The sequence below is a fragment of the Trematomus bernacchii genome, unplaced genomic scaffold (assembly GCF_902827165.1).
Source record: "Trematomus bernacchii unplaced genomic scaffold, fTreBer1.1, whole genome shotgun sequence".
Taxonomy (NCBI): domain Eukaryota; kingdom Metazoa; phylum Chordata; class Actinopteri; order Perciformes; family Nototheniidae; genus Trematomus; species Trematomus bernacchii.
The window spans coordinates 2,980,516-3,007,857 of NW_022987313.1; the positions used below are offsets into that span (position 1 = coordinate 2,980,516).

At 41.2% G+C, this 27,342-nt stretch overlaps 3 protein-coding genes across 7 annotated transcripts; 2 read left to right on the forward strand and 1 right to left on the reverse strand.

Moving 5' to 3' along the window:
• The first annotated feature begins 174 nt into the window (after positions 1 to 174).
• Positions 175 to 9,385, forward strand: LOC117492783 (RNA polymerase II elongation factor ELL-like). The gene is made up of 12 exons (XM_034143209.1): positions 175 to 434; positions 2,593 to 2,637; positions 2,760 to 2,881; positions 3,533 to 3,696; positions 4,615 to 4,913; positions 5,098 to 5,222; positions 5,530 to 6,016; positions 6,102 to 6,189; positions 7,283 to 7,349; positions 7,578 to 7,749; positions 8,195 to 8,239; positions 8,359 to 9,385. Exons 1-12 carry the CDS (start codon positions 300 to 302, stop codon positions 8,461 to 8,463), a joined length of 1,854 nt encoding a protein of 617 aa, XP_033999100.1. The 5' UTR covers positions 175 to 299; the 3' UTR covers positions 8,464 to 9,385.
• A 2,084-nt stretch (positions 9,386 to 11,469) lies between these two features.
• On the forward strand, positions 11,470 to 21,712 carry d2hgdh (D-2-hydroxyglutarate dehydrogenase). 5 transcript variants are annotated; one of them, XR_004556928.1, is made up of 14 exons: positions 11,470 to 11,615; positions 12,088 to 12,450; positions 12,538 to 12,595; positions 13,520 to 13,659; positions 13,751 to 13,944; positions 14,035 to 14,203; positions 14,348 to 14,491; positions 14,589 to 14,731; positions 15,203 to 15,368; positions 15,587 to 15,881; positions 18,096 to 18,256; positions 20,484 to 20,741; positions 21,042 to 21,147; positions 21,231 to 21,712. XR_004556928.1 is itself a non-coding variant. In XM_034143589.1 (10 exons), exons 2-10 carry the CDS (start codon positions 12,114 to 12,116, stop codon positions 15,847 to 15,849), a joined length of 1,614 nt encoding a protein of 537 aa, XP_033999480.1. In that variant the 5' UTR covers positions 11,470 to 11,615; positions 12,088 to 12,113; the 3' UTR covers positions 15,850 to 16,366. The 5 variants fall into 5 exon arrangements, 1 of the variants encoding a protein (XP_033999480.1); XR_004556932.1 differs by lacking the exon at positions 21,042 to 21,147; XR_004556931.1 differs by lacking the exon at positions 20,484 to 20,741.
• Positions 17,357 to 25,745, reverse strand: acvr1l (activin A receptor, type 1 like). Its single transcript, XM_034143693.1, is given in 11 exon segments — positions 17,357 to 18,203; positions 20,158 to 20,288; positions 20,450 to 20,647; positions 21,173 to 21,448; positions 22,041 to 22,112; positions 22,115 to 22,186; positions 23,121 to 23,220; positions 23,407 to 23,618; positions 23,707 to 23,961; positions 24,794 to 24,883; positions 25,582 to 25,745. Coding segments are annotated over 10 exon segments (1,527 nt in total). The 5' UTR covers positions 24,873 to 24,883; positions 25,582 to 25,745; the 3' UTR covers positions 17,357 to 18,071.
• Positions 25,746 to 27,342: the final 1,597 nt, after the last annotated feature.

Genomic DNA, 27,342 nt, shown 5'->3' on the forward strand with positions numbered 1-27,342 from the left:
ATAAATAAATATGAAGGACCAGACAGAGAAGTGAAAGAAAGTCAATTAGCATAGTGAGAGGGGAGGCACATAAAGCAGAAGTGGTTACGTTGGTCCTACGTCATGGTTTATCTATGTCTCTGGGCCAATGAAATCCGCTCATCCGTCATGACGTAACGCGATCTACTCCAGAATAGCGCGCGGCGGAGGAGCAGCCACACGGACCAGCTCAGCCCTTTCTCTCTGGATCCTGTCGTCAATGTTTGTTTGTTTATGTGTTTGGTCCGGAATAAGTCTGACAGGGGGGAGTGTGTGGCGGGATGTCTGCTCTAAAGGAGAACCAGTGTTACGGTTTATCCAGCGGTAAACTGAGCAACGGCGCTAACGTCTCTGTTTTTCATGTAAAACTCACTGACAGCGCGGCAAGAGCCATTTGCTCCTTTCAAAGCGGCAAGGTAGGTTATTTCTTTAACTTCTCCTCGAATAATGTACAGTTACTGGTGATATTGTAACCACTTAGTCAAGGGGAAACATACTTAAACAGTTATACGGGAAAAAAGGCGAGGAAGGTGGGTTCATTCCTGCCTAACTTCACCAATTCCTCGGCTGTTGTCTCCTACATGCCCCCCTTTTAAAGCTATGAAATAATACATGTTGCATAATGCTATGCGGAAACGCTTCCCAGTGTGGTGGCAACAAGCTGCTGGCCAAGTGGTTACAAGCTGCTGTATACAAGTATTATGAATGTTCATGAGAGGGAGAGCGAGAGAGAAGAAAGGAAACTGGCTGTAGGGGGGAAAAGGAAACAAGGCTGTTAAGGGGGGGGGGGGGGAGAGGGGAGAAGTAGCTTTGATTGCTTTTGAGAAATGGAGCCATTTTTGTTGTAAACATGAATGAAGTTGCAGCCTGTTTATCTTCATTGTAGCCCCAGGGAAACAGATGATCAGATTTAAATACTAACATATGACCCAGTTAATCATACATGAATCAGACACTGCAGGAAGGACAGTCACACACACTTCCTCTATTCTTGTTACACAGATAGGAAACTCCCGAGTAATAACGTCAACCCTTTTATTCTGTTGAATTATGAAAAGCACACTGCTCCTTTCATGCTTTGTAATACTACTATGACACAGGAAGGAAGGGGAAACACCTAACACAGAGTTTTACATCCATACAATACTGTTGCTGTGCATATATCTAATTTCTTTATTTAGCTTTAAGTGTGGCTATTCATAACCCACTTGGCCTGACCACAGAGACAAAAAAATAAAAACACCTCTACATGTACCCAGGCCAAACTGAGTGCTGGCAGCCACCTCACTGTCTGCACTCATCAACAGGTGGACTCACACGTCCTCCCCTTGGAAAGGTCAATCCGATTCTAGTCATCGCAATCGCATAGTTTCCATCTGTACTGCAAACGTGTCACTTTGGGATCGTCATTTGTGCCGATTCCTGCAGGCTAACTCTCCCCTGTGAGAGATGACAGGCTGTTATATTTCACTCTATTCTAATGTGACAAGCTGCTGCATTTGAGCAGCAGGTCGTAATGACCTCAGCCAGTGCCCTCTTATAAAATCAAACCTGCATTTTTTTAATTGCCACACGATGCAGAGGTTACAGGATACTCCAGGCGTACCCCAAGAGGTGCCTTGTGGAGTTCATTTGAGCAAATAGATTGTATGATTTGGTTAAAAAAGGAAATAAATGTATCTGTGCTTAGCAGGAATAAACTAAGTAGAATTGCAAATTGGTGTAAGGCTAAGGCTCAGTAGTGCACCGATCAAGTCAATACACTTGATCAATATATGTGAAAATACAAAGGTTAACAACAGAGGGAGGCGTATCTTTTCTCAGCCATTCTGAGTCAATACAGTTCTTTGAAGGTTTTTCTGAAAGAGCACTCCACAAATGTTGCTTTGCATTTGTCAGGAAGCAAACATTTACCAGAGATGTTTAGTTTTGACTTGTCAAGACTGCACCTACATTACCCACAATGCAGTTCAGTAAGACATGCTAGTTGTGGCTAATGTAGCCTTGATCAGTTAGCCTCCAGCTTTTGTCCAACTTCACAACCCTGTTCTGCCACAACGAACAATGTTATAACTTCAGGCAATGTATCGGATTCCACGAAGCTCCTTCTAGAGCCACCACTTTTATTTCATGTACAGTAGTGTCTTTCCATACTTGTAAACAGTCTTAAACGTCTAAACTTAGAGTTCCCTTTACATTCATGCTCACTTCAGTCCACTTAGCAATTAATGGCCTTCATAAAAATGTTCTAGTAAGTTCTGCACAGTGAAGGGAAGAGATTACCATTTTGGGAAATAGATAGCCTTGCATTGGTATCATCTGATGACCTGAGTGGACTTAATAAGCCTTTATACCAACCTCTGTTGTCTGGTACTCTATGCTCAGACAGGAAGAACACCGCCCTACAGTCAGAGAAGTACGCAGGTTGAGTAGTAGCAGTAATAAAACCACAATGAAGGAAGAACTAGTACACAACACACAACATCCTCCGTGTCATATGTTTTGCCTCAAATATTCTGGTTATCGTGTTTGTTTGTGATTGAATAAAATGTAATGATTTGTCTCTTTCTTCAGGGTTGGTCTTCTCGTCCCACCATCAGTTTTAATGGCAGCAAAGGGGTAGGATGAACTGGTTGACCTGTTGACATGTTAAATCAATCATTTCTTCTCTGGCAGGAAGATGTGAAAGACGTTGAATCTAATTGTTTCTATTGTCTGTTTTTGTCTCTTTCATGTTGCAGAGAATCTCCGTCCCCTGCTCGGAGAACAAAGACGACTGCAGGATCTTCACCTTTGGCGTGACGAGCGTCGCCCGTGATAATCCCAATGGAAGCTTTGACTGCTTCCAACAGCTTCGCACTGGGTAACACACAACAAATAATCATTTATATAGTCAAACAAAAATACTTAGCATCAGTTGAATGGATGGAAAGGTGCACAATTTTGATTGAAATGCAAAGCAATGATGCTCTTGATAATTGTATGCTGCATGGAGGTTATGTATTGAATTCAAGACCTAAGTGTAGTTATGTGTTTACTCACTATAGTACATTTGGCCTTAGAATAAGTTCCAATATTTATAAAATGTCTCCTTCTGTGTGAAAGGCACCCTGCTGATAACTGTCAGACTCTTTAAATGTCAGAGACCCTGGGTGTCCCGACTGCACAGGACTAGGAAGTCTGGAAATTCAGCGCCGTGTTTTTGATAAATGCCAAGACTTGTGTCAAGTTTAGAAATGATTCATTACATCTCCAGTTTGACTGCTGACACAAACGCAGCAGCAAGCTTCGGAGCTGTTGCCAAAATGACACATTCGATAAACAATAATAAACTACACATAAATGCTATGTATTTTGTCGTAGAGAAAACCAGCTGATGGAAGAGTAACTGGATGCATCAATCAAACATATTCACACTCAAACGATTTATCATTTTGAAATATATAACGTGTAGAATGAGTCCTGAACGCTCTGTCAGATCGCTGTCTTTACCCGCTGTCCTCCCTCCTCTCAGTGCTGCCGAGGAGCTGTCATGTCTCGGGGTGATTCAGAAAAAGATGACAGTGAACGCTACAGATGACTCGTACGATAAGGCTCGGCAGAGCATGGCTCAGGCTGAGGAGGAGACGCGCAGCCGCGGGGCCATCGTCATCAAGCAGGGGGGGGGGCGCTTCCAGGGTAGGAAACACAAGAAACACTCACATGTGCAATCTGCTCCGTTATACAAGAGATAACTCCAGCTGGGGAATAAGAATGGCCTGAAGACAAATGTGTACCGTGCTGCTGATAAAAGCCAACAACAAAAAAAAGCCATGTTGCATTGGTTGCCATAGAAACATGTGTGGTAACCAGTGACATGGTAACAGTCAGTGTTGATTTTCTGTTTGTCCTTTTTTCTGCCACATTTCTAAATAACACACACATTAATATACAGCCTTGTATACATTGTTATTTTAAATAATGCAGTGATTTTACTGAGACTTTTCCAAAAACATACGTACAGAGGCTGTATTGTGTATACCAAAATATACATCCACATGATAAAACCAGTGATTTAACTTTTTTTTGCGTCACAGCTGGCTTACTTCTTCTAGCCACCAAACCACTTCCTTCTAAACAGATATTTTTTCCACCGTCATCTTGTTTCAGTGAACGCACTCAGACATACACACACTGGATTTGATGATTTTGTCAATTCAGAGGAAGCTTGTACAAAAAAACACTTCCTCAACCACTACAGGCTTGTGCAACTGTGTGGTTATTTCCTAAATTAGATAGCAGCTTTTGCTCACTGAGACTTGTGTGAATGCTTGTAACCCGAATGTGGGTTTTCTGAAACGAGGTTGTTTCTCTTTTTATCCATGATTTCCGCCACAGGAAAGATACGACCCCGCTTTTAAATTCTCTTCCTCGGGTGTCTGATCCTGCCAGATGTAGCGTTAAAAGCACTCTTTTGAAGCTGTGGTTTCACACATTTAAAACTGGGATTTATGTTCAACCTAGTCACTTTTTTTAACCTTAGACAAGCACCAGAATATTTTAGCTTTTTTATGGCAAAGGCTGCTTTTGATGTGAGATTTCCTGCTCTTTTTGCAGGTAAGAAGGTGACGGTGCGAGCCCCGAATCCCGCATTGGCCAGCCTGGCCAAACCCCAACAGTCGTCCCAGTCTCTCCTCGGCAACATTAAGAGGCGTGTCCAAGTTACCGTGTCCAAGCCGAAGAAGTGTGCTTCACACAGGAAGAGTGTTGGTGACGTGCAGGAGAGGCCGCTCAGGGAGAGAGTCACACATCTGCTGGCCCTGAGGCCTTTCAAGAGGCCGGAGCTCATCTTGAGGCTGCAGAGAGACGGACTGACAGCCAGAGACAAAGACATGATGGACTCTGTGCTGATGGAGGTAATTTATTCCTTTAGATAGATAGAGGTCTAAATCAATATAGCAGTTAGATAACATAACTGTGACCACCACATCCTCTACATTATGGGGATCAAACACTGTCACCGTGAAAACAATTCAAACGGATCAAGAAATGTACGTGTTTTCTCACTGGGTTTATTCTTGTGTTTCTGTGTGTACTCAGGTTGGTCAGCTGAACATTAGAGACAAGACATTTGTTCTGAAGGACGCTGTGTATAAGGAACTGCACAAGGACTGGCCAGGCTACACCTCAGGAGACCAGCAGCTGCTGAAACGAATCCTTGTCAGGTAACACAAAAGAGACCCACACCACCATGTTCAGATCGTAGCAGCATATCAGGAACTGTGAGGATCATACTGCCCCACAACGACAGAGAGCAATGACTACAGAGTTTAAAGTGTTCAGGCTAGGGCCATTTCACAATGTAAATTAAACAGATGTCATGAATTAAGATACAAGTTATAATTCATATTTTACCTAATATGTATATACTGTGTTTTTGCAGTTTACTAAATATGCCATAAACAAATCTAAATGATTGTAGTCTTAAGTGGTCTATTGTCTTTATTTATCATCTTCTATATTTCTGTGCAGGAGACTATTTCAGCCACAACAGAACCTCCTCACCGTCCCAGAGGCTCAGGTCAGTCCACTCAGAGATACCCCCAACTCCTCCCCAGCGCACCGCCCAAAACCCTCCCTGCCAGAGGAATACACCGACCCTTTGGCCAATAAGAAGCCCAGGATATCCCGCTTGTCCTGCAAAACAGCTGATGACAAGTCAAGAGTGAGGCGGTCAGAACAAGCAGCTTTTAAAGACGTCACAGAAGCGACAGGGAATGGCGGGCAAAGGAACTCTCTTGATCCTCGAAAGCTCTTAGACTCTCTGTCAGCAGCCTGTCAGCGGGAAGTGGAAGTGGCCGAGAGGCTAGAACCAACTCCGGTTCTTCAGGAGGAACCCAACGTCACAGCAGACTCCCCTCCACCCAACTCTGATCTCCCTCCCTCTCCTCTGACGGTGCCTGATCTGCACAGACACACCATCAAAAGGAAGAAGAGCAAACACAAGCACAGCGATCAGGTTAGGAAACCACTTTGTATTTAGTTTATGGCTTTTCTGTTTCACGCGATCCATTAGTAATTGGGGCTTTTGTTTGTTTGTCAAGGAGAAGGATAAGACGAGAGACAAGAAGAGAAGGAGGAAGGATCACAGCTCAGAGGATCCGAACGATAAAGTGTCCATGGACCGCATAAGTGAGTGCTGTTAGCTGTCGACTAGTAGAGGAGGACACAAGAGGGATTTATACTCCTGTCCCATCACACTGCTACAAAATAACTCCTGTCCCATCACACTGCTACAAAATAACTCCTGTCCCATCACACTGCTACAAAATAACTCCTGTCCCAGTCCCATGACGGAGCGAAAAACCTTATTCCTATCCCGTCCCAATACTGGAAGAACGACTCATGTTTCTGTCCCCTTCCCGTGTTTAGTCACATTAGAACTGCATATTCAAACTGCCCTATAGAGAGGCGAAGTCCCGCCCATCTACTTCCGCCCCATGGGACCTTATTTCGGAAAAAGTATGTATTGAAATCAATGTGGAGAGAAAACGTATCTTTCGACCCCGTTTGAATTGTGCCACGAATTACACATATGATGTTTGTCAATCTTAAAAATTAATTTCCATGTCAAAAAAGTCACAGTTTGTCGTAAAACTGTTGAAATATAAGACTATGAAAAATGCGCAACTAGAAAGACTACAAATCCCAGAATCCCGGTCCCGCATGCTGGCTTTTACGGAACCGACTAACTCCCCTTGTGTGTATGTACAGCTCTCAACATGCCCAGACTTGGAGTGATTTTCACCTCTTTTAATACTTTTCGCCTCATTCTGAAAGAAAGAAGTGAAATGTGCCAACGTGACGGCCGTCTTGGTGTGTGGTGCGAGACGGGAGATGTAGTTCATTGAGCGGTTTCACAAAAAAAAAAGTGTTACGACACATTTTAATGTTTTTGACTTGCAAAATTATCTTTTAAATTGACAAACATCATATGTGTAATTCGTGGCACAATTCAAACGGGATCGAAAGATAATCTTTCTCTCTCCATTGACTTCAATGCATACTTTTTCCGAAATAAGGTCCCATGGAGGTCCACCGGAAAGGGAGGGACTTCGCTTCTCTATTGTTATATTCCTGTCCCGCTCCCTTTTATTTTTTTCTCCCAAGTGAGCCACGTGATTTAATACTGACATTTCAAACAACAAAATATCAGACAAAGACTTTAAGTGTAAATTGTGTTAATATTTTCACAATGTTTGACATTGTTTCCTTTTTCTTTCAGAGCCCAGTGACATTTTGTTTCAATCTAGTGTGCTTCAAGAAGACAATGACGCAGAAGACTATTTATTGTAAGTACACAAACAAGACACAAACCTTTTACTCAAACAAATTGATCAAATAAACAATTTCTCGATCAAAAAGGTAGTTGATCAGTTGATCAGTGTTGTATAGGAGATTTTCTGTCCATGATCTCATTACCAACATTGTTTAGCAGTTCAAATCAGATTGTAAGCACAGTATTCTGTAGGTGGGTACTGTACTGGTCTGATCCCCGCTCTTTTGTGTTCTCTGCACAGGAAGTACACAGCCATTTGCAGCCATGACAGCAGACAGAGCTACAAGCAGGACTTCAACACGGAGTACAGCGAGTACAGAGATCTCCACGCTCGTATTGACGGAGTGACGCGGCAGTTCATGGAGCTGGACGCGCAGCTCAAAGAGCTACACCACGGAACACATAAATACAAGGTAAAAAACAACAAGAAATGCAGCTCTTAATTTGATGATCTCTGTCAAATGATAGTGCGTTTACATGCTTCAAATTGCTTCAAATTTAGTTTGAGAAAAACTCTTATTAGTTGCAAGCATATTCTCCATGTTCAAATCTTCATTTCATAAAAATGATAATTGATCATTTCAAAAGAATGGGGGTTTTGCAGAGAGCACATCACACGCTGAAGTGTTCCTGTGTTGTTCTCACATTTATCAAATGTTATCATTGAATTTCCAACTTCATTTAATTAATATGTGAAGCCATTTTTTTCAAAAGTAGCAGAACTAAATGGTTTGAAATTATTGTAGAGATGATTTAGGTTTTGTTTTCCATCAAATTCATATTTTTGTGAATGCTGCATAAAATAACTAATGTATTGAATTATATTAAGGCCTAATTCATTTTATGTTTCTCTTGCAGACGGTTCGCAATCAAATTCTACAGGAGTATCGCAAAATTAAAAAGGTAAGAACTTTTTCAAAGCAGAAATATCTTCCCTATCTTGTTGCATTGAGGAACTCCACTTCTCTTTTTCTTGGTTAAATAATCATGTATTTTCCTTATTATTTTTCTCCCTTGTTTAGTCCAACCCTAACTACAACAAGGACAAGACTCGCTGTGAATATCTACACAACAAACTGGCCCACATCAAGAAGCTCATATCAGAGTACGACCAGCAGCAGCTCTGACTGTTGGACCGGTGAACTCCAGAGAGAACAACAGTCATCCTGACGGGTTCACAACGCTGAGCTGAAGCAGAGGACTGAGGTCTGCGGCCTTCACGGCTAAACGTAGTTTCAGAAGTCCTGCTGGAAATGTCCCTGAGGATGGGGATCGTTTGTGCAGAACAGACGTGGAAATATAAGAAAAGCATAATTGTAATATGAGATATTTTCTTACAAGATTGAAGAAATCTTTGAATCAATGGGCTGCTACTACAGTGAACCAATACTGCCAAGGTCAGAAGGAGTAACAAAGGTTTTATAAAAGCTCCTGAAGCTACAACTGTGTTCTCAATTAAAAAAATGCAATCAGCTTCATGTGGAGATGAGGTGCTAATATAAAAAAAAAATAATATGTATATTCCTATCGTTTTTTTGTAAATTAAATCCGTGTGTGTGTTCTGTCCGCCATGTCAGCTTTAACGTTTAAGAAAGCATGATAACTTCATAATGTACATTTGCAGACAGAGAACCAGCTGGGAATCGTCCTGAGAAGACGTCTGTACTGTGGGATGGGTAAACTGAGACTGCGTCAGTGTTGTTGTGTCAGTTCTCCTCAGGCCTGATCTGCTCTGTAATCACTCCTGAAAGTATTGCCAGTGCCTGAAATGGTTTCTAATCCCAGACTGGATTCATAGTATTCCACTGGTGTTATCCTTAATGCGGCTTCCCTGGAGGGCTGGAGACTGTTATGTTCACCACAGTGTTAACTTAAAGTTGGATTCAGGGAACTCGCAGGATGATTACTGGTTTTAATGGTCAAAGTACAGAAAGTTACAGAGTCATTGTTACTGTATGCTGAGATTGTGGTTGCATGCTTTGTGCTTTAAACATGCATGGGATAGAGAAATGTTGTCAGACTTTTAAATAAATTCATTTGTATTCATTTTGTATGATCTATTACTTATTTCAGATATTCCTGTACAAGAACTGTCAGAAATATCATGCAGTTATTAATCCAACAATTGAAATATAATTAGGGAGTGGTGTAAATTAACTGAAATTGATGGTTTAAAGGTCCCATGTCATGCTTTTCTGGTTATTACCCGTCCCCTTGTGTGTTATGAAGGTTTTTATGCATGTAAACGGTCTGCAAAGTCGCAAACCCTCAAAGTACACCCTGTAGCGAGTAAAACTCTAACACAGAAAAGACCTATCTATGCTGTCCCAGAACGCCTCGTTGGAGATTTCTCTTTTTCCATTGTTTTCTTCCTGGGTACAGTGACGTGCCCATACCCAAATGGACCCATTGGTCCAAATGGACCAATCCGTGGAGCCGCTACGTTACGTCCGCGGAGCCGTTACGTTAAGTCCGTGGATTGGTCCAAATGGACCAATCCGCGGACTTCCTCACACACACTCAATCTTTTCTCAGCTGCAGCTCTGCCGATTTCTCCTCCCTGAGACGGCGGTACGCAGCCAGGCTGCGGGTGTGTTTGTGTGTTCGGGCTGGTTTCGGGCTGGGTTTCGCTGTGTCTCGCTGTCTCGCAGATGGCCACTGGGCTCATAGGGAGGGGGGGGGCAGGATCTCCAACAAGCCGTTTAGGACAGAGAGTGAATACACATATACAGAGATGCTGTATGAGAAACCAATGTGATTTTGGAAAATTGCACAATATAAATCTATTTTAGTATACCTCAACAATGGAATTATGATCAGTAGAAATGGCCATGACATGGGACCTTTAAAGGTGGGGTAGGTAATTTTGGAGAAACCAGCTTGAGTGCGCTAGAATTTGAAAATACACAACTGGAGAAAATCTGCCACTTCCTTACAGAGCCCCTCCTCCAACACACACGAACGCGCACATGACCAATGAGGGCACGAGATAAGTTTGTGCACAGATGGAAGGCTGACAGGCAGGTAGGCCATCCAGTTATTTTAGCCGGGCCGGCTAAAATGATTGGTCGTGCTTTTTACAGTACTACGGCTTCCACAGATGACATTTTTTTATGGATTTTTTGTCAAAGCACTTAAGATATTCATTGCTATCGGGTTGTTAAGAGCATTCCATGGAATATAACAAAAAGTGTATCTCGAGCCGGTTTCTCAAATGTACCTACCCCACCTTTAATGTACTGGAATAAAATATAATCTTAATCTATTCAAACTAGCAACAAACTAGTATTTTATAGTGGCAGAGACAGACCAGCACAAATTAGGGACAGCAAAACTTAACATGTAAATGCTGTTACACAAAGTGTAGATCACTTGTTTTACAGTAAGAGTGTTACAGTGATCTTAATCTATGTGTTTATTAACCTATTGATGGCCAAGTTTTTAGATTATAATGGTGCTAATACTCTCTTGCTTACCGTTTCTCAGGCAGGTGCATGAACAAAAAGGCTTGTCTGTTTGTGATGGTCTATAACAAAATCTCAACTGTGCATTTATCAGATAATGTTCATATCTTAATATTTTAAGGACTAGGCCTAATTGTATGTGCATCTGAAAATATCAGCAGTTTTGATTAATAGTTTACTATGTAGTCTGTTAGAGGTAATGTATGTCAAAAATAATAATACAAAATCTCAGCATTTATCACAAATACCCTTGAAATTAGAACATAGTTAAGAATTGGTATTTGATGTTGCAGGATTCAACCGGATGACATTTCAGGAGTAACATATCAGTGGTGGGGTTAGTCAGCACATGTTTGGTCATACATTTGCATGCCAGTCATGTTTGATCACTTAAATAGAGACCAAGACATTAGGACACCATTTAAACAAGCAATAGTTTTTGTTTCCAGTCCAGTCAGCACGTGGGGAGGACAGATAGATACTCCCTCGTGATGGTATAACATGTGAGTCATAAACTATTCTCTCTATAAATCGACATGAAGTGACTTTGTTTTGCACAGTTATCATTGGCTGCACAGTCACGATGAAAGGCTCACGGCTATTGGTTCAATCTCAAAGAAGGCTTCTGATTGGTCCATTATCAGCTCTACAACCTTTCACCTTTCAATAGCAAAACATGCTAGTTGAATACACTTACTGTGGCATGTATAAGTAACTTCTCTGCCCTTGAACTTTGTGACATATTTCTCACGGAGATATGACAGGAAGAAAGGTACACTGGCGGAGGGATGCAGGTTGTTAGCTGAACGTTTATGGTGAGTAAATAAAAAGATATCGCGCTGAATTCATGTCAAACTGTGTGCTAATTGAGCTAAGCTAACTGTAATGACAGTTATGGTTTAGCTTGTGTAGCTCTCCAGAAATGAACCTTTATTGTTGCCGAAACAGCGATGAAAAGTATTGCCAGTTTGCTGGTTGTTCGTTAACATAATATGTTAATACCCCGTTCTCGGGAAAGCGGTTTGTTGTTTCCTAATTGCATATATTGAAATACAATGGTGCATTCAAAGAACACAAGTAGCCTATCTTTTTTTTTAACATACCATACTTTGTAATTTTGTACAGATTTTATTTCAAAATACTTTACTATGATGTTTTTTCGGGTTTTTCGACATACCATACTATATTTTTTCAATTAGTTTTTTCAACATATTATACCATGTTGTTTTTTGATTGACTTAAGTGAAAATGTAACTAGTATCTTTCTTAATATTTATCCCACTTCAGCCTGTTTTGCCACCTTAACTCCAGTCATGGCGGGGATCTTCCAAAGATCACTAAGGCTGCGGACAGCTCTCAGGCATCTGAGCCTCCAAAGCCCCCTCTCATGGACAGTCACAGGAAGACATACACCTCTGGACCTCCACTGCCCATTCCTGCCCTCCACCTCATGGCAGTTTGCAGTCTGCAGTCGAAAGCTGCACACTGGGGGGGACAGGCCCTCTCCTGCTGCTGCCCCAGACCGGCTGCCTTTCTCCAGGATAACCCAGGAAGATTTAGCCTTCTTCAGGAAGATCCTACCAGGCCGAGCCGTCACAGACCCGGACCTGCTGGAGTCCAGTAATGTGGATTGGCTCAAGTCAGTGAAAGGTGAAAGTGAATTTACCTCATTCCACTTGAAGATTTATTTTCTTGTTGTCATTATCTTTAATTCCTCTGTTCTTACATCGTCTGCAGGCTCCAGTGAATTGTTGCTGAGACCTCAAACAACTGAAGAAGTTTCTCAAATTCTCAAGTAAAGACCAAATAGTGTGTGGAAAGAAAAATACAAGTCAGTGGTTTATGAGCAGTGTTGGGTGTAACGCGTTACAAAAGTAACGGAGTTACAGTAATGTATTACTTTTTGCTGTAACGAAGTAATGTAACGTATTACTAATGAAATTTGGGTAATATACTACCTGTTACAATTCTCAGTAACGCAGTTGCAACACATTTTAACCCGGAATTAAATGGTGTTTTGTTTTTTAAGAATTCACTAACATTGTGCGACATTCCGACACCAGAGAAAAAGTGTGCGGGTAGATTAGTAAGCCTGGTGTTTACCCTTCTGTCGGGTGTTCTTTTCCCCATAATGACCGCCTCGCTGCACATTATCCCGCTTATTACACGGCCATACTAAACAAACTACAGAGCCCATTCCGTGTTCCTGTTATTGTTTACTTCCTCTCTGCCTTCTTCTGGTGATTTATCTGACGTCCAGCGCTCCGTCTTTTAACCTCTTTTCCTTTCTCTTTCTTGATCCTCGGTAGTAACCTTCATTATAGTCCTTGACAGTGGTCTGTACTACTGGATTAACAACGTGTCACATGTTAAGAATTTACAATCAGAATCGAGTATTCAACTAAGCCGTGTAATAAAAGTTGTCAGTAGCCTTAATGCCCTACACAGTTGTTATGCTATACCACATTGCCCTTCACTGGATGTATAATGAGCTGCACTAAACTACATTTTAGCATTTAAAATACCTAGCCATTCTTTTGAGGTTATTTTGGTAAAGTAATATAAAAGTAGTGTAACTCATTACATTTCAGAGACAGTAATGTAACTTATTACTTAAAAAAGACAGTAATAAATAATATGTACTATATTACATTTTGGAAGTAACTTGCCCAACACTGTTTATGAGGGAGTTCAAGTTGTTGTATTTCCCTCCCTGTAGGTATTGTAACAGTCGTAATCTGGCGGTGAACCCTCAAGGAGGCAACACTGGGCTGGTTGGGGGCAGCGTGCCGGTTTATGATGAGATCATCCTCTCCACTGCCCTTATGAACAACATCCTCACCTTTGATAGCATCTCCGGTAAATACTGAACTTTCTAAATGAGCTGCCTGCCTCCAAAAAAGTTGTATTTATTCACAGCATTTTGTGTATTTTATTCCTTCTTCATCAGGCATTCTGACCTGTCAGGCAGGCTGTGTTTTGGAGAACTTGTCTCTTTACCTGGAGGACAGAGACTACATCATGCCTCTTGATCTGGGGGCAAAGGGCAGCTGCCACATTGGGGGAAACGTGGCAACGAATGCAGGCGGACTCCGTCTGCTGCGATACGGCTCCTTACGTGGGACTGTGCTGGGTCTGGAAGTGGTGAGTGGAGTAAAGGAATGACCAACAAATATTGTATTAAATAAGGATAACATACTTAATCTAATGTGTGTGTGTATGTTTCATGTACAGGTGTTGGCAGATGGGAGAGTGCTGGACTGCTTATCCACTCTGCGGAAAGATAACACAGGATATGACCTCAAACAGCTGTTCATAGGGTCAGAGGGCACACTAGGGGTCATCACTTCAGTGTCCATCCTCTGTCCACGCAAACCCAAATCTGTTAATGTGGTTTTTCTTGGTAAGATTCTTTTAATTTGTCATTAATATTGGCAAAGAATTGCTAAGCATGTGTGCAGTAGGAACGTGTTTTAGAGTGTAGCTGATTAACGTCAAAAATAGGTTTTATTTATAGATTATTAGGTAAAATATTGTGTCCTATTAGGCTGTGAAACCTTTGAGCAGCTGCTGAAGACATTTCAGCTCTCCAGAGGCATGCTGGGAGAAATTCTGTCAGCCTTTGAATTCCTGGACAGTGAGTGTATGAGGCTGCTGAATACGCACCTAAAACTACGCAATCCCATCTCTGGTAGGTACACACACAAATACACACATAGTTCTTAGTAGTAGTGGTTAAAGCAATTAAAAACACACACACACGACAAACTCTTTCCTCCATCCTGCAGATTGTCCATTCTACGTTGTCATTGAAACATCTGGATCTGACTCGACACATGACGGGGAGAAACTCCACAATTTCTTAGAGGAGGCGATGACGTCATCGTTGGTGACTGATGGGACTGTGGCAACTGAAGACTCAAAAATAAAGGTATTGTCTCTAATCTACAACACATTGGAAAGTAAAGAGAGTGTTGTTTCTGGTCTTTTTATTAGATGTATTGACAATATATTAAATTATCATTCTCAATCGTCTTGCTTGTTTATAGTGAATATGTCAGCCCTTTGAATCATCATGGTTTATTGCATTTATTGTAAGTTGCTTTGGACAAAAGTTTTTTTTTTTTTAATATTTGACAAAACATACTTTACCTTTTTTGGGACATACTATACTATGTATTTCTTCCAGCTTTTTTTACACACTGTTTTTAACAAGCTATACTATGTCTTTTTTTCCTAATATAATCAAGAAAAGCTTTGGATTTGAGCAAGTTATCAGTTGTATAGTAGTGTTGTTTAGTTAATATCTCTATATGGACTCAATAGTCAACCCATTTTTATCCTCACCATTGTTTAAAACCTTGGTTTGGATGGAAATGACAACATGCAATGAACTTTCCAGGCTCTGTGGTCGATGCGCGAGCGTGTCACGGAAGCGCTGACTCATGACGGCTTCACCTACAAGTACGACATCTCACTTCCTGTGGAGCGGATCTACCAGCTGGTGACGGACATGAGGGAGCACCTGGGGGACCGAGCCAAGAGTGTGGTGGGATACGGACACGTAGGTAAGACCAGAGGATGGAAAGACATAACAAAAAGTCTGTATATTTATTGGATGTGAAAAAGGTGGCCTGCTAGCATGAGATACAATTGGTCACCTATAACAGCTCAATCTACATCATGAAAAACATGTGCATTTGAACACAAAATACCTAGTTTGAGTATTTAGGTGGTTTTGGACACACCTCACTGTTCCACCATTTCTTTCCATCTGTACTTTAAGGGGATGGAAATCTCCACTTGAATGTCACCTCTCCTGCCAAAGACCCCGCTCTTCTGGCTGCCATCGAGCCCTTCGTGTACGAGTGGACGGCCAGCTGTAACGGCAGCATCAGTGCAGAGCACGGCCTGGGCCTGAAGAAGAGGAACTACATCTACTACAGTAAACCCAGCCAGGCTGTGGCTCTGATGGGGAACATCAAGGCCATGCTGGACCCTAAGGGCATCCTCAACCCGTACAAGACTCTACCAGACGACCTTAAATGACCCCAACTGTCTCACTGCTGTGGGGTTAGAGGGTATGTATACAGACATAGCTGAAGCATTTTAGCTATTACTTTATTACCATATTTGATGGAAGATCATGCCCTAACTTGTGATACCTTTTCACACATTTAATGCAGATGTTTCAAGTCGTGTCATTGTTGTCTGCAAAGAGTACTACTTTCAGATTAACATCCACTTCAACTAGCTGTTAAATGTGTACTGTAGAAGTCTCTTAGAATATCACAAGTGATGTTAATGCTAAACATTAAGAACTACCTCGGCCACTCACACTGAAAGAGTGTGAACCATTCCTTATTCCATTTCATTATTTTTTTAATTATATTTTCAGTCTAATGCAACAGTCCTGCCATTACTCCTGCCTTCATGAAGGTTATAATGTTCAGTTTCCTTGATATTTTGTAAACAGCAGTGTGCTGTTGAACTGAATTATACAGAGCTTTCTAAATCTACCCTAAGTGATATTAATGGGCAATAAAATAAACACTTTTCAGAATCACACAAACTGTTTTAATTGACTGCATTAAACTGGCAACTGAGTGTATATCTTTTATAAACTCATATCAGAGGCAACAGTGCAGTAAATGTTTTATTACATATAAAAAAGACAAAGCAACATTTTTCCAAAACAAACCCAGCTTTGCAAAGATCTGTAACCGCACACCTACGCAACTTCATCTGTTTTTAAATACATTTTGAATTAAAATGGAACAAATGTTTTTGTTTGTAATTCAGGCAATTGTGTGGCATGATGGGAGAAGAGTTGTTATGGAAGCCCTCTTTCTCTGAAACAAAACAACTCCAATATTCTTTTAAATGTCAGCTGTACCGAAACAAGCTTTCCTGGATTCCTCTCTGATTGCAGGGAGGATCATACTCCTAGGGTGCGTCTCACTTCGGTTATTTTTAATTTCCTCGCTCCTCGGTATCACCGGAAGTTGATTTGTCTGCGCCATCTTGAGTACCGTCCCATTGGCCTTATTATTATTATTATTATTATTATTATTATAGGACCGAGGAGTGATAACGGAGGAGCGATAATCGAGGAACTACCAGACCATCCTCCGGTGAAATCCTCAGACACTCGCCCCGCCCCCTTACTGTGTATCGCTCACTGATTGGACGATGCAGCGCATGCACTGATCTGGCTGCTGTCAGACAATCAGCTGTGCGGCGTCATCACAAACGGACGTCGCTTCACGTGACGCTCAGGAGGAAACAACGTCCCATTGCTCTTAAAACTCATGTCCCTGCTTCTCTCCATGCTTCTCCTGGTGGGAGGGACTAGTCGCAGGGAAACGACGCAAGTGAGGGACGCAAGGAATCCATTTAACCGAAGTGAGATGCAGCCCTAGTATAAAATACAGACTAATGCCTATTGGCAGGTACTTCCTGTTTATCTATTCCGGGGACCATGAGGGTAATCAAGTATCTGTAATACCGTATCCTATTTCTTAAAAATACAACAAACAAGCAAGAAACAATTTCCTACTTTTTCCCCTCCATTTCTCAACAAATAATTTCTTACTAGTTCCAATAATGCCAGTATGTGTACAGTGAGTCCAGTAGAGTAAATGCCTATATATGTATAAAGTCAGTTTCACCTACCATCAGTCTTACATGTCCTCAGTAGTGTGGAAGCCTTGGAGTTTAATAAATATCATAGCATTTAAAAAAAAAGTTAAAAACAAACAAATGTAGTTCCATTGGCTCTTTTCCTCTTGTAAGTGAACATAGTGTGTGTCTTTGTGGCAATAGTTGGCATGTTTTGGTAAAGCTAAATGAGTGAAACACTTCTGATTGTCTCTGAGCAGAATGCCACGAACACAGGTGTGTGTGTGTGTGTGTGTGTGTGCGTGCGCAGTCTTACGCGGGCATTAAAGCATTGGGATGGAGTACTACAATATGCCATCCCTGTTCTTCACACTCAGTAACAGTCTGTAGTTCAGGTCAGTGCGAACACAAGGTGTGTGTGTGTCCTGTAACAAAGGCTGGCGTGTTCAGACAGAGCCGGTCCAAACGTCTGTGAGCTCGTCAGAGAGATGGGTGTCAACCACAGAGAAGGGTGAGGCTGGGGGACACCTGAATAACTCTTTCCTCTGGCCCCCCCTTTATCGTCCTTTTTTGTTTCACAAACACGGGGGTCTTCTCTGAGCCGGCCGGTGAGATCAGGCAGCTTCCCATGATGCTCCTCCCCCCCCTTCTCACGACTCCTTGCCCTTCTCTAGAGAGCTGTGGATCTTGTCCAGGGTCTTCTTGATGCGCAGCGCTGTGAGCCGTGCAGAGGGGTTCTGGTACCAACACTCCTTCATCAGTTTCACCAGAGCAGAGAGAGTCTGAGAGAGGGGAGAAAAGACGACTATCAAACACGACATGCAATAGAAGGAAGGTTCGTATTCCCCAAATCTAAATCAAATATGGGCCAGAAAACACTCGTGTACAGAGCCATGGTCAGCTAGAATTCCATATCATTCAGGAAAATTCTCAAGTACATTTCAAAAGGTTGCAAAAAATTATCTCAGTATTATAAAGTAAAATTGAACTGTGTATGTACAATTATTTGCATTTTTTTGTTTGGCCTTATGATGGCTAAAATTGGACGACCATTTTAGTTTTCACTTCATATAGCACTGTAAATTGCATGAAATTATGAGCTGAGTTGTTTTCTGTATGTTTTGTGTGTGTGAGGACCCCAGGAAGAATAGCCAATGCTCATGCTAGTGCTAATGGGGATCCTAATAAGAATAAGAATAAAATGAAGATGATGGGGATATTTAAGGATGTCATGCAGAGATACACATTGAGAGGAAACTCTGGTAACTACTGGTGACAGCAGCTTTTAGATTTTTGAAGAGCATTCTGGGTATTAACGGGGTCTGGTTATCTCACCTGCATCAGTTTATTTGGCCTTTATGTATAGCATTGAATAGTTGCAAAGTACACTGATGTGAGGGACCAGTCATGTTTCTTAAGGTTTATGGCTTGTGTTAATATAATATTACATTTAGATTTTATAGTTTGTTTAATATCATTTTGGAGTATGTCATTAAAAAGTCAAAGTACAGTATGTCATAAAGAAATGTCAATATATAGTATGTCATAAAAAAAGATTAATAAATTATCATAAAACATATCATCTGTCACGGACATTAACAAGTAATAAGAAGGCCTTATTATGGTATAGTATGTCCCGGTATTAAACGGGCCCCGGGGCTGAATTATTAAAGACCGTGGTACCGTTAAGCTCCGACGTTATCGGTCTTTTTATCGGTACTGGAGACATTTAAAAAAGATATGTCATGTGTATTATTGCTACACAAACATTATATCGCAGTCTTAGTGTCGCCAACTCCGTTTCTAATACGCAAAAAGACAAAAAAATGCGTCTATGATGTATTTTCGATCTTTCCAATCCAGACGAGATCTCTCTCTAACTAACTAAACAAAATAAATTAAATAAATAATTTAATCGTGTGCGAGGGGGTGGGGCGGTTTACACGCACGCTCTGCTACATGCATGCAACACACACGGAGATGGCGGAGAGAACTAAGTGCTCCAAGGTGTGGTTAAACTTTACCCGTCTCGATGTGGACAATGCTTGTTGCCAAAAGTGCAATAAGAGTTTAGCATTTAAGGGCGGTAACACGAGCAATTTATCTAAACATCTTGCACCACATACAGACGGAGAAATGCACTGTCTTTCTAGTGGCTCTGTAGCACCATCCACGAGTAACGTTTCCACGTCAGGTATGCTAGCAGCAACACACGGAGTTAACTCAATGATACAAACATGGGTTAATGATTAGAGATAACAGAGTTATTTATTTTGTTAAAGTTTCAGCTATTCTGTTCACAGTTCTGTCATCAGATTATTTAATATGATTTGTCAAAACACTGTTTCTTTTGATGTGAAATATTATTTATTTAATTTATTTTGTTTAGTTAATTTACCTTTTTTTCTTATTCAAAAGAACCGATAAGAATACGGCTAAAGGACCGGATCGATAAGCGGTATCGATAAAAGTAGTAGTACCGTTAAAACCTTAACGATACCCATCCCTAATGGTAATAGTATAGTATGGCATAACATTCTCATGAAAATGCCATGAAAAATGTCCAAAGAAAATAATAATATAGAAATCCATTAAAAATGTCATAGTATAGTATGTCATAAAGCACTGTCATAGTATGATAGTATCCATAAATTGAAAAAAAAAAGGTCATAAAAGAGTCAGAGTACAGCATGCCATACATACATTGATTAAATAGAGTAAAAGACTAATACTTACAGGGTCAGAGAACCAGCGATTAGGAATGAAAGGCCTCTGCTGCTCCACACACACCACCTTCCTCATGTCCTCGAAGCTGGGGTCATTTGGCACCAGATCGTAGAACGGAGGCTTGTACTCCTCAACAATACCTGAGGGGTCACATGAACATTATAGAAATAAGTAAATAGAGTAAATGGATATGCAAGTGGCAAATTAGGTCTCTCTCTTAACAGCCGAGCCTGACGCTGATATGCAAATACATGTTTATTAAGTCACAGTCCTCAAAATGCACAGAATGCATGTGACTCACCATTGCTGTATGTGCGTCTTGCTATCTCCCACAGCACCAGCCCAAAGGCCCAGATGTCCACCCTCTTATAGGCGTCGAAGCAGTCGATCTGAATGCTCTCGTCCAGAACCTCGGGGGCCATGTAGCGCTTGGTGCCCACCTTGGGGTTGTTGCCCACATCCAGCTGGTTGTCTGCCTGCGAGTGGGTCACAGCCAGCCCTGAAACAGCCAGTTACACACAGCACTTTAGTCAACCTTAGAAACAATCTGGGCACATTTAGAAGTTCTGGCATGGATATACACCAGCTGAAAGGTGGGCATACAGAGATGCTTTGAAAAAGACCGATAGACTGCAACCTAAAAAACACAATGCTGGTTTCCAAACATAACAAAATGCTCAGAAGAAATAGATGCATGATTTACAATTATGACTTACATTTTTTTTAACACTTTACCATGACATTTTTATGAATTACTGTACTATGACTTTTTACCATGTGATCTAACCCTTCTGTAATTGTGTATTGATGTCATCTCTGTCAAATGTGTGTGGGAATGTATTATATATTTTTGTAATCAATTCATCTGTTAATGCTACTTAAACATGTTACAGAGACAAGTCCCACGGTTAGTCTGATGTATAAAGTACTACATAAGAGCTCCAACAGGAAGGGACTGAAATCCCAGAGACTACCAGAATAAAAGTGGTAGAAATAAAAGTAAGATCCTGTCTGACGGACTGACCGAGGTCTGCGATGCAGCAGCGCAGCTCCTTTGTGACCAAGATGTTTTTGCTCTTCAGGTCTCTGTGTGCGATGGCCGGTTTCCCCTCTGTGCCGAAGATCTCCGTGTGAAGGTGCACCAGGCCGCCGGCTATCGACGCAGCCATCGCTAAGCCCTCTGACGTCTCCACGGCAACTCGTTGCAAGTAGTCATAAAGTGAGCCGTTCTCATGGTAATGGGTGATGAGCCACAGCTGGGTGCTGGAGTTGCGAGACGTCATGTCAGACGCCATGAAGCCTGGGAGAAGAGACAGCATCATCAAAATATGTTTTATTTGTATTTGCTGTTATGTCAATCTTGGTACCTATCAGCTATCAGTGTGATGATGCTGGATTGCATTATATTATACGCTTTTTAATGTGTTCACCTCCACAGAATGTTTCCAACATTGAGGTGTTAAGATACAAGGACATTGAAGGGATTTGAGATGTATCTACAACAAGGAAATTGTATTGTAAACTGTATTCTTGGAAACAATATTAAAACACGCTCTGAAAGGAATGAATGCAGCCGAGTTGGGATTGGCAATATGACCTAAAATAAACATCCGGTTTTTTGGCAGGTATTCATCATGGTGAAAATGATACGCAACACATAACTCTACCTCTTTTTACTCTATTGGTAATGCTAGGGGACATATGGAGAGATTTATTTTTTAAAAGCGGATGTGTTTATTGGCTCCAATTAGAAATGAAATTGAGTTACAGTCGAGACATGTGGTAAATCGTATCTTTTAAAACCAGAAACATGTTTTTGCTTGTTTAATTTTTCACACCTTGGAAACAACTGGTCGAACAAGATCTAACTGTTTAGCGTGAAGCAGACTCACCCAGTATGTTTTCATGTCTTAGCAGCACAGTGTTGTAGATCTCCGTCTCCCTGAACCAGGACTTCTCATCCTGGAGGAGAAGATTTTTACAGCCACGTTCTCGCCCTGCCACTGGCCCCGCCACACCTCCCCGTACCTCCCTTTGCCTGGGGAAAAAGAGGGAAGGGGGAACATTTCAGAGTGTGCATTTAGATTTGTTTTGGCTACATTTACACTGCAGCTGACTGAACAGATCTGATATTTCAACATCAACACCACACAGCCACATTTTTCAAATTCCACACTGGTACATCTGTACAGTGTGGCACACAACAACAACTCAAAGCATGTGACCTACATACTTTCATTTGAGTGTTCAAAAGGAAATTTGCCAGAGCTGCCATGAATAACTCTTAAATCACCAACATGAATACAAGTGTCATCATTTAATACAGGGGACAGAACCTTTAAATATACAGTATACACAAAGAATGCAAAAACAAAAGGAACACATGACCGGTGTTTATACAGTTGCTCCATATAATACAAATATGTGTGACCTATCATTGTTGCCCTTGCATCATCTGTTTGACATCACTGTCAGATCTGTATCTTCATACGGGTTTGATCCTAGAATAACTATGTGCAGTCATCCGAAACACTGATCATATCTACTGCAACCTGAAGTTGAGGCACGAATTACTGACAATGTGCATGTTAAATGAGCTGTGCGACCGGCTGCTTGTCGGTTTTTGTTTAAATCAGTTTTGTATAAATATTTTGTCAGTTGTGGCATTAAATTAATTGTTTAAAGCATAGAGTCAATAAACAGGACAGTTTTTCTATATATTTGACAGAATATGTGAGTTGCAGTTGAGGTGTGAGATTAACTTATATATAATCTATTTTTATTTGAAAATGTCAACCTATGTTGAAATAGTTTTGATGTAACAGGGGATGTGAGAAATACCCAAATAAAGAAAAAGGGGGAAATAAAAGGAATTTCCCCAGCAAGGCCCAATATGATTCAATCAGTTTGTCAGTCAAAGAGACCTGAATCCACCCTGCAGATGAGTGTGCTCTGCAGTGTGATAAACGTACCGACACACTCCATCAGGCTGATCTGCCGGGCCACGGTTCTCTGCACGAGGAAGGGGAGACCCGACCCGCTGCCCGATGTGCACGAGTGATCCAACAGGTCCTGAAGACACACAGATACCACATTAGATCCTTATGTCATCATCTTTAGAAGAAACATAAAATAATTTCTGGGAGGGGAAAACACCTTGCCAACAGACACTGTTAAAACTAGGAGTTAAAGGGAACCTCTCTTTACTTGTAGTGAAATTCTTTTAATTGGTTCAACAAGAACCTGTCTTTATCTTACCGCTAAAGTGCTGTCTCCCACATTGGAGGTGATGAGGCCGTCTATGGCTCCCTGCTCATTGTCGAACTCCTGCAGCCTCTGCAGACGGCCGTGGTGGAGCCTCCTGCAGGCCAGAACTGACACCACAGACAGCAGAGCCAGCACCACCACCGGACCGAGCACAAAGAGAGCCAACGTCTCCACACGGTACCGAACAGGCTCCCCTTCTGGGGCTGTGGACAAAGGGGAAAATAAGGAAAGACGATAAGTTGACAATTAATTGATGTGCTAAAATGAAGCATGGTATGATCTTATATCAACCTGTTGGCAGCAAAGACCTCAGCAAACTCCTGGTGTTGTTGTCGTTGCACATGTCCTGGGAGCAGCAGAAGATGGCTTGTCTGAAGGATGGAGCAGTGGAGCACTGCAGATGGATGTTATCCAGCCCGACCAGGCAGCCGTGCTTAAACACCACCCCGCTGCTGTCGAGGTTTATGGAGGAGAAGCAGCGGGCACCGGGGCACTGGGTGGCCTGGGGGCATTTTGGGCAGTCAAACAGACACGTCAACTGTCCATCTGTGGAAGAGAGGACATGAGTTCAGCATGTAGTCGGGCTGATTTGGAGAACATATATACAGTGTTAACGTAATTATGGCAGCAAGACAACAGAAAGACTTCCATCTAACAAAATAGCTATGAACTAAAAGACAGACAAGCAGCAAGGCTCTGGTCAGCCTCGATTAGATGTGTAGATGTTACAGGATGTTTATTTTGGAAATTGTGTATTTTTTTTTTTTTATCTTGAATTTTTTTTTATGGATGCTTCTTAGTTAAGCTGTCTTTGGCTCTTTTCTGCCGTAATAAATGTAAATTTCCCCTCTGTGGGACGAATAAAGGTATTCTGATTCTGATTCTCAGGAGTGCGAGTCTTGTACTACATGAAAAATGAATCCTATAGTAGCTTTTAACAAAATGAATCAAATAACAAATCCTCCAGTTATCCTAATTATGATTTAATTCATTAACCAAGACGTACCAACTGTATGATTGTCTGTTAAGCCACACTTTTCTTTCAGTGCTTTTGTGTAGTAGAGATTCATCGCTTTTGACGCAATGTATCATAAAGCTGCAGTAAGCCAAAATATTCTATTTACACTTTTAAGGAAAAATATACGTTTATTTTGGCTATTACGTAACTATAAATCTAAGTTTTACTCAGAAAAGTTATCCAGAAAACTCAGTGAACCTGGTTTTCCTGTTAGACTCAATTAAAAATAAATTATTCATTCATTTTGAAGATGCTTCTGCCTAAGAAAGAAAACAATACAGTCCAGGACACCACAGATAAAGGAACGAGGCCTTGTATAAACAGTGAAACATGAAGTTGACAGACAGTAGAGGACAGTACCTGAGCCCTCAGCCGATGTGTGCAGGGCCTGCAGCAGGAGCAGCAGGTGGAGGAGGAGAGGGACTCTGCACCGACCCATGATTCAGTGCGCTGACAGGGAGGAAGAGAGTTCAGATGAGTACAGGAGGATAATTACATTTAGCCTCTCTACGTTTCCTTGTGATCGCTGCAAAGGCTTCAGGCAGAAAGGAAGCAACAACTTATAGAGACTGAATGCAAATAGTCCTGTCTGTCATTGTCAAAGCTTTATTTAAAACACATGACTGATGATGGAATTAACTGCAGTCAGTTCAAAGACAGCCGCATGTAATTTAATAACATTTATAATTAAAGAAGTTACATTTATTTACCTTAGACAAATATAATCATGTGCTTACTATTACGTATTGCTCTTAAATATTTGCTCAACAGGAGCTGTTCCTGTGCGAGGTAACTATCAATGTAGCATTAGCAACAACTAGCATAATAACACAAATCCTGCTAACATCTAACGATAACACCTTCCATTTCAATGTCACAGCCTCCAGTTTTGGTGATAGGCACATGACCAAAAAAGCAACCCTTCTTTGACAACCTCTCATACCGTGGGCCTGGTTGTTTGCTGTAGCTAACAGGACATTAACAAGCTGTTTTATTAGCCGTCCACATGCGACTCTGAGGCGCCACTCAGACAGACGGCTGCCCGGCGCTGCTGCTGTTAGCCCCGCAAGCTAAGCTAGCTACAGAGCACAAGGCACTGCTTGGAGCCGAGGACCCTCAAAACAGAGCGATAAAAAACATCCACCTACCTGGCACACACCACATACAGTCCTCTAACTCATTATGGGATTTTTGTGTATTCCTATATTAGGTTTAAAGATTCGTATTAGTGTTATTTGAGAGGTAAGTAGCCGAGAGCAGAGGACCACAGCCCAGCCCACTCTGTCTCAACCACACATGACGTCACCAAAACATTACCACCGAGATGCATTGTGGGGCAGGGGAGTACTCCAACAGGTTGTATGATACAAATATCCATATTATTATACATATACATATGATATGTTTTTATATAATGCTATAAAGTAAATTCACGAACTGTGTCTATATTCACTGTGTTTCAATGTTTGCATCACAGGTATATATATATATATATTATGTATTTATATATATATATTTAATTTAACTACATATGAAGAAGTATTCAGATACAAAAAGAAGTAAACAAAAACATAGCATTTCTGAATTCAAAAACCTTTTTCAAGTGCAAGTACACAAGTAGCCTATTAACAGAAAAAATAAATCAAACATCAAAAGGTATTCATTGTGCAAAATCAGAATCAGAATCAGAAACAGGTTTATTACCAGGTAGGTTTACACATACGAGGAATTTGACTTGGTGTCATGGTGCATAAAAACAAGAATAAAAAACACAGATAGAGAACTAGAAAAATATTAAAAATAATAAAAAATATAGTAAAAATATAACGGTATTTACATTGCAATGGAATGGAATAGAAGGAATAAAATATGGAATACAAATCAGCAGTAATACAAAATATTGTTGTGCATTGTGTGCATTAATGTAATGCATATGAGTCTGCGTTAAGGCTGAGGTAAAGTGTCAGTGGGGGGGGGCGGGCGTTGTTTATGAGGCCGGTAGCGGAGGTGAAGAAACTAATAACAAATAACACTGTTTCAGAGTTTTTTATAATAATAATAGCTTTAAGAATAGGTTGCTCAAACATTATGTAAAACACTTTCTGATTAGTAAGCAATACGTGTCTTACAGTTTAAGCAGGGAATACGTTAAGTCAGGCCACAGTGCCTGAAATAAACAACACTTCCACTTAATTTAAAAATAAATTGGTCCTAATTCACCTTGAAAAATAAAATGTCCTTTGGAAAAAAGAGCAGTGGTGCTGTTTCAAAGAGCAAATGTCCTGCATTTATTCAGCGGGTCTGTAGTTTAGATCCTCAGCAACTGAACAACATTGATTGTAATCATGGTTTACCACTTCATTGAAACATTTCCTTTGATTGCTCCAACAGTATTTCACCTGAATATTATTTGACCGGTTGATACAACTGCTTTCTTGTTCTGTCCACCCAAACCTAAAAAAAAGAGCACTCTTTCTCCTAAAGACTTCAGGAAAACTAAGTGACCTTTCATCTACGGAGCAATAAGTTAATTTCACTTGTCAACAAACTCTACCTAGATGTATTTAATTTGAGGTTTGCTCAGTGGCTGTTCAGGAAAATGTGTGCACAGAGAGAGAAAATGGAGAATTGTATCAAGTAGCAGATATGTCTTCCCTCATACAATAGCCAGTGCTGTTTGTTCTTACTTACCTGGGGCTTTCGTCTCCAGTGTGTCGGAGCGAGACGCAGCCGGTATCTGTTCTCCACGAGTAAGGCTCCAGCACAGAGACACATTGTCCAATGCTTTTTTAATTAAAGACCCTGGGTCAACACTCTGTGCCAGGTGACCTGAACTGCTGCCGGAGTGTGTGTGTCTACCACTATTCCTCCTGTGATACGTCTCAGTGGGTAATTAGAGGGGGGAAATG